Consider the following 16,649-nt stretch of genomic DNA (forward strand, 5'->3'; position numbering starts at 1 on the left):
GATTTAGAAGCAAGAAGTCCAACCATCATCCCACAGGAGTCCGACAAGGCTAGTGGAGCACAAGACAAGAGCTGCAGCAAACAATGGACAAGGGAGCCTCAGCGACAGGGTCGGAACGGGCTTGGTTCCAAGCCAACAGAGGGCCGGCGGTCTGCTTTCGTGAGCTGGTTGTTTTCCTTTCCTTTGACCCAAATTGATCCCAGGATCTGAGAAGCCTGACTTAGGTGGAGATTCTGATTCAGGCCTTTCCGAGGTTGGCAGGTGTCGATCCCTTCCTCTCTAGTACATACATGTTTGCCAATCGAACGTGTATAAATGGTTCCTCGTGGAAGAGGGCGGGGCAAAGGAACCTCAGGTGGCATGAACACAATAGGATTAAATATAATCTCGGTTCATGAAAATATCAGGGACTAGAGAAGATGGGGCCAATAGGATCTCAAATGCATTGCTTGCAATTATCTTGTCAAGTTGAATACTCATTCACATATCTGATAAACCTCTTTAAGGAATATACCCAAGAGACACTCCAGAAAACCTGTGCCAGAATGTTCAGAGTGGCACTTTTCATAACTAAAACAGATAAACAAAAATACTGGAAACAGCACAAATAGCCATCACAGAGTAATGGCCCCATAAATTATGGTGTATTCATACAATGAAATGCAACAATATAAATATATTAGCAGTATACTGTAAGTGAAAAGAATAAGTCCCAGATGATGTAATACTGCATGATATTCTTATAAAGACAGCTAAAACTAATCCACAGATATAAGTATATACATAATTTTTCAAAGTATATATGTTGTTTATGTGTATATATGATACATACATCATACATGTAATTTTTTATATATGTATGTATATGCAAGAGAATGATAAACACGAGATTAAGGGCAATGCTTATAATGAGTAGGGGAGAAACACAGAGGTCGATAGAAGCCTTTAGCAATATATTAATTCTTGTGTTGAATGGTGAGTTTAAAGGCACTGCTTCTGCTTATTATTATTAGTGAATAAACAAGCAAAAACATAAATAAAAATGTCTTCTCCGAGACCAGTCATAATAATGCATTCTGAAACAAAGATTATGATAATTTCAATTCTGTGTAACTGAGCTTCAAATAAAACTAAAAGAAAAAATATATATTGACAGATGTTATGGTTCAATTAGAAGGATTAATAACGTGGCTAATAAAGTATTTCTTAGACTCTAACTTTATTTCCTCTTCTCTGTTTCTGTATAATGTGCTTAACTGTGAAAAACTGTCAGTACCTTCTTTAGTTGTTACACTGGCAAAAAAGCAATAAAGATATAAATGGAAAGGAAAATGTGTGTACAGATAAAGCCCACCGCAAACTCTCGGCGAAGGCACAGCTGGTTCCTGAGAACAAGCGAAGGAAAGAGAGGTGAGAGCAGTGGAGACACTGGGCGGGGCCAGACACCTGGCAGCGGAGCAACAGTTCCCATGGTGCCCATTCTCCTAGTTGAGCTTTGAGAGAGAGAGGACAGTTCTCTTAAGGACAAGGACAACTATGAAAAGTCTCTATATTTGTTTTGAAGCACCAAAAGTCCAGAATAGTAAACTCTTTGGATCATAAAGTAATTTGTAAAATCAAAGTTTTATTAACAACTAGTCTAGCCCGTTTGTGTGTAAGCAGAGCTCTGAAGAGAGTGTTTGGTTTTATAATTACGGGTTTACTCGATTTACTGTTCTGTTTCTCCATCCTCTTTTTCTGTTTCCTTTTTCTTCTTTAAAGGTCATGTGCTTTGGTCCTACCCTGCCCATTATGTGGATGCCTGATTACCAATTAAAAACATTATTTGAAAACTTCTCTCATAAAAATGCTATGTTTTTTGGTGTCCAACTGGTGTGGCTTTATGTAGCAGGATTGACTAAGTATCTGCTGATTCCCATGTGACTCCTCCAGCAATGATTGTTCAAGTGTCCAATGATCATGAGGAAACCATAACTTTAAATTTATAAATACTGATCCTAATAGGAAGGGGCATCATAATTATAAAAATTCCATACATTTTACATCTCTTTTTATGTAATGTGTTTGAAATTAATCCGATAGTGCAATGTTAAACACATTACACTAAATAAAGCACATAAGTCTTAATGAAGCACAAAAAACTCTTCCTAAGAATTATAGTTGTTTCTGAGTTTGTCACCAAATAACTTTTTTTTTTTTAAAGCACGACAACCCTTGGTTGACCTCACAGATTGCAAGGACCTTGTCAGCTTACAATCTATTATTTTTTTATTTTTTATGCCTACAGCACCTGGTCTTCCTAAGTGGTCTCCCACCCAGGTACTAACCGAGCTTGACCCTGCTTAGCTTCCGAGATCAGACGGGATTGGGCTTGTTCAGGGTAGCATGGCTGTAGACCCAAATGAGTTTTAAAAACCCCATTTATACCTCTTACTCTTGGAACTATAGTTTGGTCTCAAGAGTTTGATCCTTGAACATTTCATTGTAATGAGAAGAACTAGATTTTTAGCTGCACTTTCTATGAAATAAGCACATAAAAACGTCTTCAGCCTTTGTTAGCAACTATTATTATCTGCCAGAATTGCATGTGTTATGACAAATATTTTATCATTTAAATCTTACCCTTAACTCTCTGACTTGTATTGTCTGGATTTGGGCTCCAAGGCCAAGCAGTGATCTTAATTTTCTCCCTTTTGATGATGATAAGGTGAATGTCCCACAGGCTTTCTGTGTCTGTTAAGAGACCTTGTTCATGACTTTTTCTCTATCCTTAATCTTTCTGAGCACCACACCTCTAACTACTGAACCTCTCTCTACCTGGGTGCCTTACAAACATTTCCATCTCGACATATCTCACATTAAACTTATTCTCATCCCTCATCCTTCAAAACCTTCTCCTCTATATTCTGCATCTTAGAGAATGGCAACCCTGCCCAGTATTTCCCCCAGCCAGAATACCCTGAAGGCCATTTAGCACCCCTCTCTACCCGCCAATGCACATTTAACCAGGCAAAAGTCTTATTAACTGTTCTTCTTGAATCTTTCTCAACATAGATCTTCTACCCACACCCTCCTTATATGGGGCCCTCATGACCCTTCCCCTGGATAATCGCAGCCACGACCCTCCCTTCCCCCAGTCTCGACCTATTCAAGCCACACTCCTCACTAGAGCTAGGATTCTTCTAAAACAGAAATTGCATGATGAATTTCTTTCTTCAAGTCCTTTATTGGCTCTTCATAAGTCTTCAAGGAAAAGTCTCGATTTTTCTATATGACATAAAAGATTCTCACATGTGACCCTGGCCTCATCATCTAGCTTATTTCTTGCTAGTCCCATGTACTATCTGTAAAAGGTGTACCAAAATTACTGTATATTTATCCTGAATATGCCATGCATTGTTATACCTAACATGCCTGTGAATACAATGTTCCCTTTGTCTAAACCATCCTTTCCTGCTTTATATGTTTGAAAAATGTTTAGCCTTCCTTCAAAACTCAGGTCCTTAGCGCAATTTTTCTTCCTTCCTTCCTTCCTTCCTTCCTTCCTTCCTTCCTTCCTTCCTTCCTTCCTTCCTTCCTTCCTTTCTTTCTTTCTTTGTGTGTGTGTATGTTTTTCAATTTCTTTCATTAATATCTTCTAGTTTTCAATATACAGGTCTTTCACCTTCTTGGTTAAATTTTTCTTAGACATTTTATTCTTTTGATGCAATTGTAAATGGGGTTGTTTTCTTAAATTCTTTTTCTGGTCATTTGTTATTAGTATATAGAAAGTCAACAGAGTTTTGAGTTTTGATTTTATATCCTGCAGCTTTACTGAATTTGTTTATTAGTTCTAACAGTTTTTTATGGAGTCTTTAGGGTCATATATATATATATATATATATGATATGACATACTATATGATATATACCGTATACATAAAAGTTCATCCGCCAGTAGTGACAATTTTACTTCTTCAGTGTGATTTTTTTTTAATCTCTCTCTCCTCCAAAAGATTTATTTGCCTTTTCTTCTATAATTCCATGGATGTATATGAGCATTAACATCTCTCATGATGAATTGAATGATTTATTTACATTCCTTTCTGACTTCCCCATCAGGCTGTGAGTGCCAAGATTTTATTTGTATCGATCTTTCTATTTTTAGTACAAACTACAATACTGATAGTAAGAACTCATGGCTTTTTAAATAAAAATTTAAAAAATACGGATAAACACAAATGAAAAAAGTAACCCTCCACAATTTTACTGCCAGAGAGAACCAGTGTTAATATTTTCTATGTTATATAAAACACACGATATTTCTTTTAAAAGGGTAACAGACTGTATATTTTATTTTGCGATTTCCCTTAAAAAATGAATACTATATGATGAGTATATTTCCATGTCAGAAAACATTTTAAATCAAAATATTTAATAATTGCATTACATTTCATTGTATGTCATGCCCTTATATTTGGACATTCAATTAAAAAATGTAGGATTATAAACAACTGTATGGTACATGCTCATTTCTTTTGATAAAAGCACAGTAATAAAATGGTCCAGCAAAGGGCAACTTTTAGTGAAAGGGACCAAATGTGCAGCATCTCATGAGATCCACGCCCTCTTTCTACCTTCTACCCCCGTGGTTCTCTGGCCTCAGTACCTGGGAGGAGTGGAGCAAAGGTAACAGGGCGATGAGAACGGAGAGAGAAGAGAGAAAGAAGAAAGAGAGTCTGAAGTGAGCGGGGAGGAGATGTAAACAGCTTAGGATGTAGGAGTTTAGCTGCAGAGCATGGTAAAGACTTTGAGAGTGGGTGCGGCAAGATTATTTTCAGAAGGTTTTGTTGCAGGTTTTGAATATACTCCAGATTTGGTTTTTTGAGAAACCACACGAAAGATTCTAATTGCTTTTAATGCCTCTTAGGTTGATGGACAATTGTTTCTCTAAATATAATGCCACGGTGAGGCTGACGTCCAAAGAGACATAGCTGGTGCTGCTGTCCGCAATTCTCCCACATTTTTAAGATTTTTGTATATATATTTCAAATTATTTTCCAGAAAAAAAGTACTAATTTAGATTACCATCAACAGTGTGTGACTGTGCTCTTTTCTCTTTGAGCAGAAAGAAATATGAGCAGGTGGATGGATGGATATGTACGGACAGATGGACAAACATCTGAGGGTATTTTGGGATAAATGAAAAGGAAAGAAAAACACGTTCCTTGCAGGCAGCTAACAAAGCTTTCAGCTGCCTAAAGTTATTAGTTCCATTCCAGATACTGCTCACCAGGCAGTAAATGAAGTGAACTCTGAAAGGAACGAATCCTCTGTATTACATAGGTGAGAGTAGATTTCACAGAGCACCTTAGGAGTCTATAGGTAGCAAAAAAAAATCTCAAAATTTTAGTTAAGGACGTTAAAGAAATATAGATACATAAGCAAGACAGTTAAAAGAAAATGTGTTTGATGAGAAGGATTGGAACACAAGCAAAAGTACAAAAGAGATTGAGGAAAGCTGATAGACTGATATTAGAACTTGTCCCCAAACAGAGCAAATTCAGGATGACCTCTACATCTCAAAGAAGTCACTCTATCTCTGTTTTAAGAAGGCGCTAAATGTCAGGGTGGTAATGAGGAGTTTTCATATTTAATAAAATTCAGTAGAAAACAAGAGTGAAGTGAATAGAGTTTTGTTTACTTTAATATTAATAATAATAATAAAGGCTAATAGTAATTACATTCTTTATCTGGTTTATTTCATTAATATTTACATAAAATAAAAAGTATTGATTTGAACCAAGGTATCTATGTTAGGTAATTAGGCAGGCATGAGTGACAGGAGCCAAGGTCCAGCTCTGTAACCACAGAAATTTCCCTTAAAGGCCTTTCTTAAGGACCTCCCAGAAATACCTCTCTTTTAGGGTTATAAATTACCCTAAATCCTAGAGCACAAAGGCCATAAAAGCTGCTGGCTAAACCAGCTACAAATGCATGTGCAGAAAGTACTGCCCCTAACTTAGGTCTCATTATACCATCATTACAATATCATGCCTATGCCTAGAAGTTCATGAATCTAATTATAACAGACTGAATTCCAGGTAAGCACATGCACAGTAGGCAAAGAGTTATATAGCAGCCAGGTGTCGGTCAAGGTGACGTCACAAACGGATCATCTAGGCCCTCCCATCCCCACAGGAATATAAACAGACCTTCCCGTTTCCGCATTGTTACAGCTTCCTGGCTGGAAACCCGCCCCTCCTTTTGGGGTGCACTATCTTCTCTCTGCACCTCCTAAATTCCACAAGGCCACAGTCTGCCTTAGCGTGGCCCCTCTCCTTCTAAAATGTACTTTCAATAAATCTTACTTTTTCTAAATCTCGCCGACCTGTAATTCTTTGCTGAGTCGGTGGGGAAGCACAGAGGGACAACTCACAAGGCCACCATCCACTGTCCTCTACTATCGCCGCTGTCCCCTGTCCTCCTCGTCCCCCACGATGCCGTGGCGACGCCGGATTTCACCTCAGCCCTGACCCAAGATTATAAGACATTTGATAGTTTATATGTGTCTAGGTTACTTACTTTGGGAAAGGTAAAATTTCTAGGTGACATTTGATTTCTGCTTTTATAAAGACTTGATTTAGAACGAATCTAGAGATCTATGAGTGAGGAAGTATGAAAGACTTAGTGACTGAGTTTTCGTCCAAGATGAAGAAACCAAGACCCAGAGAGAGTACGATTTCTTGGGCTCCTGGCTGAATGTGAACCCGCCTGGGCTCGGTCTCCTCGCTATATGAGGCCGTTTCCATCTCATGAAGCTGGGAAGAGTGGGTGGTGAGGTGGGAAGAGCCCAGGATGCAGGGCAGAAACACTTCTAGGGCCAATTTGGCATCAAGAGTATTTCGACTGTGTAAAGCCATGACAGAATCTCACATCCACAGCTGTGAGACACAAGCTCTCAGGGTCAAGGTCAAGTTGCTTTAAAGACAATTTTCATCAGCAGGGGCCACTAACTTGACCTGAATAGCAGGGGCAGGATACAGTTATCAATAATAAGTCCTAAAATGCACACGTCTCATCACTCTGAAGTTTTGAATGCTTTCACCTTTTAAATACCTTTTAACGGAGAATTGTAATGGGTCAAATTTAGGAAGAATGAATAACAAAACGCTCTGTAGTGGGCTTGCTTGTCAGGAAGGGGTATAGAAGAAATGCTTCAATGATATTCTAAAATACGTATTCAGAGCTGGAACAGCGGGCTCACACTGCAGCAGCAGGAGACAGCTAAGCCTCGAAAGCTTAAGAGATCTTTTAGATAAACTGCGAGGCTTCGACCAAAAAATGAGGACTTGAGTAGCTGTAGCCATCACTGATCACGGCCCTCACACCTGTAAACCCTGGAAATCCTCAAGAGAAGCAGCTCTGAATGCTAAGGACCTGCGTCCAGACACAGCTTATGATACAGTACAGGTCAGATGCCTTTCTATTGACTTCTCTGGCTCTGTTGCTTTGTAAAAAAGAGAAACGATTCATTTGAATACAAAGGAAGGCAGCTTCTGTGGCAGTTTTTTTCTCCTTAGACTGACTGTTTAGAATTGGAAAGCTACACTAACTTCTTCCAGCCTAAAAAGTAGAGATGTTTTTTCTTATCCTTTTCAAGTTAGTCCTTTAAAGGATTACATTCCTTGTGACATCATTCTGATAAAAACATTGTTTCTTCTAATGCCTATAATTTCTTTGTTTTGAAAGCAAACTCATGCACACAAGATATTCTAGTGTTTTTTGACTATATAAGGCACTGGGGTAACCTTTGTAAAAGGGAAGGGAGCAGGACCCAAAGATAAGACAATCCTTAGAGTCACGAAGTTAACGAATTATGCATATGCATATCAATAATTTTAATAGAATGCAGCCTGTGATGAAGGCAAACAAAGCCCTGTGGGCATTTACAGGAAGGGAGAGACCTCTTAGGATGCTCCTCCAGGAGGTAATACTAATTTAGGGAGAAAGCAAGAAAACTAAAATGTTAAATCAAGCTACATTCAGAGACTGCAACATGCTGATCAGCCCTGCAGCCAGACCACGAAAACATCTGCAGAACAAAGGGGGATTGCCCCTTCCCCACACCTGTGAAGGGCAAAGAGGAAAAACAGAGTTTTTAAGTGGTGCCCTGCACAAAATAAAATCGTTCATTCCCTATGGCTAAAACCATGGGGACCTATGGATTAAAGCCTGGGAACTGCCAGCAGGCTTTTCACACTACGTATTCTTATCTTTTCAAGCTAAGACTCTTCTCCTTCCTCACTGTACGTCCATATCAAAGGAAATGGGTAAACAAAGTCTTTAAACTGTAACTCACAGGAACTAAAGAATGACATATGAACTGAATGCCCTGAACGCTCAGCGTCCGTCTCACTGTCCTGCCTCTAATGTCTCTGTCCCTCGGAGCCTCAGGCTCTCTCACTGTCCGCCTCTGAGAGGAGACCATGCTCTGTCTGTGGAGTGTTAACACCTTTTCTAATAAATTTTCCTTTTGACTCTAACTTTGGCGTGCGTTTGAATTCTTTCTACACTCTCTGCCGAGAACCCTCTTCTCTCTCTGTATGGGGCTTGGTCACCCCCCACCCGGAGGAATTGGCCTTGTCCTGCATCACTACCATTGGTAGGGGACAGGGATAAGGAGCCGTGTTTCACGTGAGAAGGAAAAATCAATACAGTGACTTTTCTAAATATTCGGATTAATGTTCTTAAAATATTGTTTTAACATCTTTTCTTTCAGTAGTTAAACTTGCACCAGTTGATGATCATGGTTTACAGTTTCTTTCACTCTTAGTTTTTCAGTAAAACTTTCTTCATTGATCTGTTGCTTTCTTCCGCCCTCTTTGACTTGACATGTTTCCGAGGAACAGAAATCAATCTCTTTATCACAGGATCAGATGATCAATACATTCTTAGGGTAACTTTTCACTAGGCAAGGCTACCACTGAAAAAAAATGAGGACAGTTCACTGTATTCTTTGGACTGTGAAGTAAAGGTTTTCAACTCTGTTGCAATTTTTCCCTAGAAGCTGGGGCAAGCCTTTAACATGTCGTTAGAGCGTGTAAGGTCCTAGGATATGGCCTGTGGGGAGGAAGGGAATGGGAGGGGTGAAAAAAATGCACAAGGAAGAAGATGGGCAAGAAAATAATTTTGTCCTCTATGTATTGAACTTAACCTTCTTGAATTGCTCTATTGAATCAATATTTTCTATTAATATCCTTAACATTCAACCTTTCATCTGTTATGAAATGTCCTTTAAAGTAGGGAGGAGGCAAGAGAATCAAAATGTTAATCAAGCTACCTGCAGAGACTGCAATATGCTGATCAGCCCTGCAGCCAGGCCAGGAGGACACCTGCAGAACAAAGGAAGATTTCTGCTGGGATTGCTGACGGCCCATCCCCCACACCTGTGCAGGGGAAACAGGTACCACCAATAAAGTCATTCCCTATGGCCAAAACCCTGTGGAACCTATGGATTAAAGTCTGGGAACCACCAGCAGGCCTACCACTCTTCCCCCTCCTCACTGTATGTCCATATCAAAGGAAATCGTTAACAAAGTCTTTTAAACTAGAACTCACAGGAACTAAAGAATGACATATAAAGTGAATTCTCCAAACACTCAGGGTCCCTCTCACTCTCTGTCCCTGAGAGGAAATCACACTCTGTCTGTGGAGTGTCATCCCTTTTCTAATAAACTTTCCTTTTGACGCTAACTTTGGCGTGTCTTGAATTCTTTCTCTTCTTCTCTTGGTTCAGGGCTTGGTCTCCCCGCCAATAAATTTTGTTAAGTGAATGACCACCTGTGAGCTAGCAGCCTGCAGATGGTTAGACCAGAGGTGAAAACGACATGATTAACCCTTAAGTACTGGAGAGATGTTGTTGAGTGGGAAAAAATACAGTTTACCTGAGGCAGCCCCATTTAAACAGAACTGGCTTGGTATGATAACAGTGAAGTAGAGAGACTCCCTCCTACATCTCGCTACCTGTGAGTCCTGTTCCCTAGCAGTCATCTTACTTGCTCAGTGAGGAGGGGGAGCCTCACTCCGGGGCCTGAGGTGCCCACTGGACCAGCCAGATAAGTCAGGCTACCCAATAGGTATCATTCCTAACTATTCAAATAACTAGCAAACACCCAGCATAATAATTTTGCACTAGCTTCATGTTTCTTGATTCTTTTATTTTTATTAGACAGTATAAACTGAGTTATTAACCAAAGTGAGGCAAACGTTCTGATTTAAATGATTATTTACACTAATATTTGTTTTTAAAAACAGCCAATATAAGGATAAGTAAATTCAATTTTCTTTATTTTCTGTTTTTAAGAAATGCTAAATCAACTGACAAGGGAAACTAGACACCTTTATGTTTAAATAAAATACCTTTCCTAGAAAAGAATAAATTAAAACTAATATCATATTTTAAAAAGGTGTATTTAAAATCAGAAAAGTTTTCACAAGAAAACGAACCATTTGTACAAATGATTAATAATAATCATCAAGGGTAATGATAATTAATATAATCCCACTAACAGGAATAATATACAAATAGGTGCTTACCAAGCCACCACCAATGACAGCTATTTTTTTCCTTGGAATATCAGAGGAATCCATCACTGCCGAAGGGTTTGGCACAATCCTTGTAGCTCCTATCACAGAGAACAAACACTGTGACTCCACATGGGTTCACCTCCCAGTCTTTACACTGGCCCAAGCCCTGCATCTGTGAGCCAGCAGCTGTGTTTGAGCAGGGTTAATTCCCTTTGCACTTCGCGGTAATGTTAAACCTGTTAGTAGGCTAAAGTACAATCAGCTCAGCTTTGAGAGAGAGAGAGAGAGAGAGAGAAAACATATTAACCATATTTAAAAAAATCTAGATAAGCGAAGGCACCCTCTATCTCATGTGCAGCCACAGAATTTTTTGAAGTACAGTCTTTGAGCTTTTCTTCTTTTTCTACCGCATGTATTCTTTCTTTTTCACTCATGATTAACCATGAATGAAATGTTCCTCATCTGAAGAACCAAAGCATCTTCTACTTCTCTTGAAGAGTAAGACGCCATGATTTCACAACTGATTAGTGAATTAGGCTTGTTATTACGACAGGAATTTCTCCCGAAGGCCTCACGGATTGTCTTTAACAGACTCTGTGAGGAAAAATGTTTTGCCTAGTTGTATTATTCTTTCGAGCAAGAGTTTGAATTGTGTAACTGACCATACTTCCTTTTTTTTTTTTTTGCATCGGACGCTATTAACCTTAGAAACTAATCTGCACATTATCACCAGGGGAGATGGTTAATACTATGCTTCCTGTAAACCTGTAAACCTGTAAACCTATTTCGCATGGCTTCATATTATCTCTCCATTTCTTTGTCTTCCTTCATCTTATTTTACATATACATTATTTACTTTTCGCTCCTATTTGTGAATGGAATTTTTTTTCCTAGAACACCATGTGGCGTGAAATAAAATGAGGATGTAAATAATGACGCTTCTTCACTTCCTAGTGAGAGCAGGGAGAATTCCGAACGGTTTTTCCCTGGTTAGGAACTAGAGTTAAACATCACTCAATAGTGACCCCTTGTGGATAAGTATAGAGTTACTAGAAACTTTTTAAGATATTTTTGTTTATTTTGAATAGGTAATACATTCACACGGTATGAAATTCGAAAGACACAAAAGGGTATACAGTGAATAGCCATTCTTCTAACCCTGCCCCTTGGCCGCCTGTTTTTCCTGCCTGGAGACAATCACTATTTCAGTCTTGGGTTACCTCCTTCCACAAGCCGTCTGTCTGTGTCTCCCCTGCTCCCTCCCCACCTTCCTCTCCATAAATAGTAGCAAATTTGACACATTTCTACACTTTTTTTTTCTATTTTACAACACATAGCTTGTGAATTCTTCAGTATCAATATATGGATTTATTTTTTAAAATGACGCTCCATGACACAAAATTAAGTGCATAAAACACAAGTGTAGAGTACCATAACTTATTGTAAAGCAACCACTCACCTAACCACCACTGGGGCCCAGAGAAAGAACATGCCAGAACCCCAGAAGTCTACATGTGTCCTTGCCTATCGCCCTCGTTTTTAGAGGTAACTGCCGTGCTGATATTACATTTCTCTGCTTTTATTTATAATTTTACTGCCATACAGTAAAGTTCAAAAAGGGGCAAAACTATCTATAAAATATTTTAGTTTTGCCTCTTTTTGAACTTTACTATAAATGAATTTATACTTTTTCTTTTTTTTTTGGCAACTTTATTTTCACAATATTATGCTTCTTAAGATCCATCCATGTTGTTACATGTAGCTAGTCCATTTATTTTCATTGTTGTATATTATGTATCCATTCTACTGTTGATGGACATTTGGGTGTTTCTAATTTTTTAATATTATGAATAATGCTGCCATTATGATCAATCTTGTACATACAATGTAGCATTTTTATAACATATAAATATGTATGAGCATCTTTATAATTTATATGCTGGCTAAGCACATTTTTAACCTTAAATATTTATGCAAAGAAAAACGTATTTAGAATATTGAGTTTTTCATCCATAAACATGGTTTATCTATATCTCTTTAGGTCTTCCCCCAACGTCTCACAAAGCTTTATACTTTCCCATGTCGAAGTTTTGCCCCTCTTTTGTTAGATTTATTTCTAAGTAATTAATATTTTTTACTTTATTGTAAATGATATCTTTAATTTTACTTTCAGCTGTTGATGGTATGCAGAAATACAATTAAATTTTGTTGAGTTTATATACAACAACATTGCAAAACTCTCTTAATTCTAATAATCTGTAGACTTCTTTTGCTTTTTCACCATAATAATATCGGTTTGTTTTTTTTTTTTTCTTTCTTTCCTATTGATTGAATGGTTGCCTTACTGTGCTGGCTAGTATGGTGTGGAATAGAAATATATTTCTTAAGTTTCAAGTAGATGGGATTTCCTAGTCCCATATGATTTCTAGCAAAATTTCATTGTGGTCAGGGAATATGCTCCGTATTTCTTTAAACATTTGAAATTTATTGAGACTTGCTTTATGACCACCAAGAGCTAAATTGGTGTAAATGCTTTGCATGTGTCTGAGAAAATGTGTATTCTGCAGTTATTGTGCGCATTTTTCTATACATATCCATTAGGTCAAATCTATTAATCAAGTGTTCAAAATTTTTGTATTGTGATTGACTTTTGGTATGGTTCTTTTGTCAATTACTGAAAGAGATGTGTTAAAAAATCTCACACTGTGATTGGTTTTTATTTTCTCACAGTTTCTCTCTACATGGAACAATTCACATTTAAAATTGCTATATGTTACTGGCAAGATAAAGATGTTATCATTATAAAGCAACCACTGTATCTCAAGGAATGATTTTGCCTTAAAGTTTAATTATCTGACATCAATATTACCCTTCTATATTTGGTTACATTTACATATCACATCTTTTTCTACCTTTTGGTTTCAACTATTTTATATCCTGATGTTTTAACATGGCTTTTTAAAACAACAGTTTCATATTTTAAAGATCCAAGAGAAGCATACTTTACAGTGTGCTTTGCTTTCCAGGGGAATCTGAATATTTCCACTTCTCTCTACATGCATTTATAAATTTAACAAATCAGCATTATTAGCAGAGATGATTGAATACGACATTTGCTCTGTTGTTTTCATCATTCTCACTTTGTTTGATGAACTCAGCTTGCTCAATGAATGTTTATTCATTTCACCAAGACTTTTGCATTTGCAGCTCTGCCTGGACGCTCTTTTCCTCTCTCTGCAAGTCTGATTTCAGTGTTTAGGTGTCAGTTCATATACAATATCCTTAGTTTGATCACTGTATCTAAAAGATGTACATATTCCATCATTTTCTAAATATGTCCCTGTTTATTTTTTATTGCATTTTCTATTATATGAAATTAACTATTCTATGAAACCTGGTTTATTTACTTGCTTATTTGATGAACAAATAGTAATGGAAGTGAAGAGAGAGAAAAGTATATAGACTCGAGATATAATTTTGAGGTAGAATGGGCAGAATTTGTTGGGAAATTTGGCACAGTGTATGCATGTGTTGGGGAACAGGGGCAGAGTTCAGGAATCAAAGAAAACTTTAAGGTTTCAGCTTGAACAACTGGCAGTACAAGTTACTGAATATAAAATAATGGGGTGGGGGTGGTAAGTAAGATATCCTTTGGGGTATAGTACTAAGTTTGAGATGTGGGTATTGAGTTAGTTAATTAAATAGAGTTATTAAGTGTACAGTTGGATACATGAATCTGGAACACAGAGAAGTCAAGGCTGGAAAAATAAATTTGGAACCATTGGCATAAAAATGGTATTAAAATAATGTGAATGGGTAACTCATCTAATGAGGTAGAATTGATTGAGAAGATAGCTGAGAAAGAGAACAGCATATGTTCCATTTACATGAAATTTTAAAAATGTACAAGACAACCGTATATATTTGATAAGACTACGCATGAATAAAATGATATAAATAAATACATTATAGCAGTTTCCTAGGGGTCTGAAAGGAGAAAAAGTGTAGGGGATGAAGAGAAAATATTTAAATGAAATAAGAATGGACTTTATACTCTATAATGTGTCATAAAGTCAACCCTCTGTACTTGAAGTTCACTAAAAATGTTTTTTTTAAAAGAAGGAAAGGAAAGATCATCTAGGACTGAGCCCTGTGGCACTACTTTATTTATAAGTGAAGAGCTGGCAAAGAAGAGTGTCAAGGAATAGCCAATAAATAAGGGGAGAGAGAGCTCAGATTGCACAGATCAAGAAAGAGATATTTCCAAGGGGAAGAAGTGTCAGTTATATCGATGCTGCCAAAAATATAGAAAACTGCCAATTGGATTTGCAACTCAGCAGTAATTGATGACTTTGACAAGAGCAGTATCAGTGGAATCATATGTGCTGAAGGAGGGTCGTGTAATCATAACCCACAAGCAAGGCCCTCTGCTCACATCCACAAGTTAGAGCCTCTGCTTTTTGCCTAACGAAGATATGTTAACTGACTCATTCCCTTGTAGTCATGGGTTGCTTAATGTTTAAACTGTAGAACTCAGCAAGACTGTGCCCTGTTCCTGGTTGAATGACTCATGACCTCTGGTCAAGAACAGTTTTGGGAAAACTATAGATAACATCTCAATTCAATGTTTCTGCTTCTTTATAGAAAGGAATGGTCACAGGACAGTAATATACAAGCTTACTTTGCAGGAAACAATGAAAACTCAAAACCGCCCCTGATATGTGTGACCCTCTGATAACGTCTTACAATCTACTCATGGAAACTTTATCAAGAGATCCAACACCACAGAAATTTACCCTAATTCCCCTTCCCATTCCTTTTCTCCAACTTAAAAATCTTTAACCTAGTCCAGCAGGTAAGATGGATTTGAGGCACTGTTAGTCCTCCCATCTTCTCTGTTGGTAATTTCTTGATCAATAAACCTTTCCTTACTCCCAAACTTGTTGTGAGTTTTGGCCTTTTGAAGTGTCTGGCACACAAAACTGGATTCTGCAACAATTGTGATAAGTTGTAGAGAGAATGAGAGGCGAAGAAGTGAAGGTAATGAGCAAATACGTCCTAGAAATGGGGAGGTAGTTGAAGTGGGATGCAAAGTCAAGGTGGTTTTGTTTCTAAACAGGAGATAATACAGCAAGGTTACAGTCTTACTTCCTGACAATGGTCCAATAAAGAGAAATAAACTGATGATGGAGGAACATGGGTGGAAAACTAAAGGGGTGATATCTTTCAGAGGGCATAGAATCCAGCATATAAGTAGAAGATTTCATTTATTTTTTCTTTATTTTTCTGGGGGAATGGAGAGAGAGTTGGCTTGCTTTCTTGTTGCTGTTTTAGTGCTTTTCAAAGTTATTGTATAGGCACATAATTTTGAGAATCAGAAGATTCTACAAGATGTTCAGCATAAACAGTAATTGTTCTCTCTACTTCTCTGCCACTTGTCCCTGTACAGAATCATTAATTCCAACTCTGGGATATATACATCCATAATCTCTAAATATCATGTCAATATTATTACTTCTTGTTTTGTTTTGTTTTGGTTGTTTGCTTGTTTTCAGTTTGTGGTTCTAAGTCATGACTTCCTACTATTGAAGATGAGGATTAATGATTTTTTATCTCTCCATTCTTTTAATATAATTATATCACAATTTTATTTAGATCAGAATTCAATATTTGGTTTATTATAACTATGGTCATTTAAATTTAGTAACGATTTTCCCTTTCCTGCAAAATATAACTATTTTTATTTCTCACTTTAATAATTGTCATTTTTTTATTGCTGAATTTTCTAAGACATCATAAATCCAATCCCCAAACTATCTTCCTATTGTCTAAATCTCTTATAAATACGTTCAAAGATTTAGATATTTTATATTCTTAAAAACATATCTCCTAGAAGCTGTGATTTGCTTCAGTCTGGGATGGTTGCTCCCTGTGCTAAGAGCAAGCTGTCATATCCTCATCTAGGGAATTTTCCGTACCTATTACCTGTAGTGAAGATTCTATTTTCTGAAACCCATGCCTCCCTCTTTCTTGGTTTACTCCCTAGTTTTGGTGGAGCAATTTTCCAGGGTTGTTTTTTTT

General features: G+C 37.4%; 1 protein-coding gene and 1 pseudogene across 1 annotated transcript in view; both read right to left on the reverse strand.

Annotated features, from left to right (window-relative positions):
• KMO (kynurenine 3-monooxygenase) overlaps positions 1 to 10,660 on the reverse strand; it is a 41,261-nt gene extending 30,601 nt beyond the window's left edge. The window contains exon 1 of the mRNA XM_006924120.1: positions 10,578 to 10,660. Within this exon, the coding sequence (XP_006924182.1) occupies positions 10,578 to 10,631 (54 nt within the window). The 5' untranslated portion in view covers positions 10,632 to 10,660. The remainder of the gene's footprint in view (positions 1 to 10,577) is intronic.
• On the reverse strand, positions 2,279 to 2,397 carry LOC112472781 (annotated as a pseudogene).
• Positions 10,661 to 16,649: the final 5,989 nt, after the last annotated feature.

Source organism: Pteropus alecto, unplaced genomic scaffold (genome assembly GCF_000325575.1).
Source record: "Pteropus alecto unplaced genomic scaffold, ASM32557v1 scaffold279, whole genome shotgun sequence".
NCBI classification, from domain to species: Eukaryota; Metazoa; Chordata; class Mammalia; order Chiroptera; family Pteropodidae; genus Pteropus; species Pteropus alecto.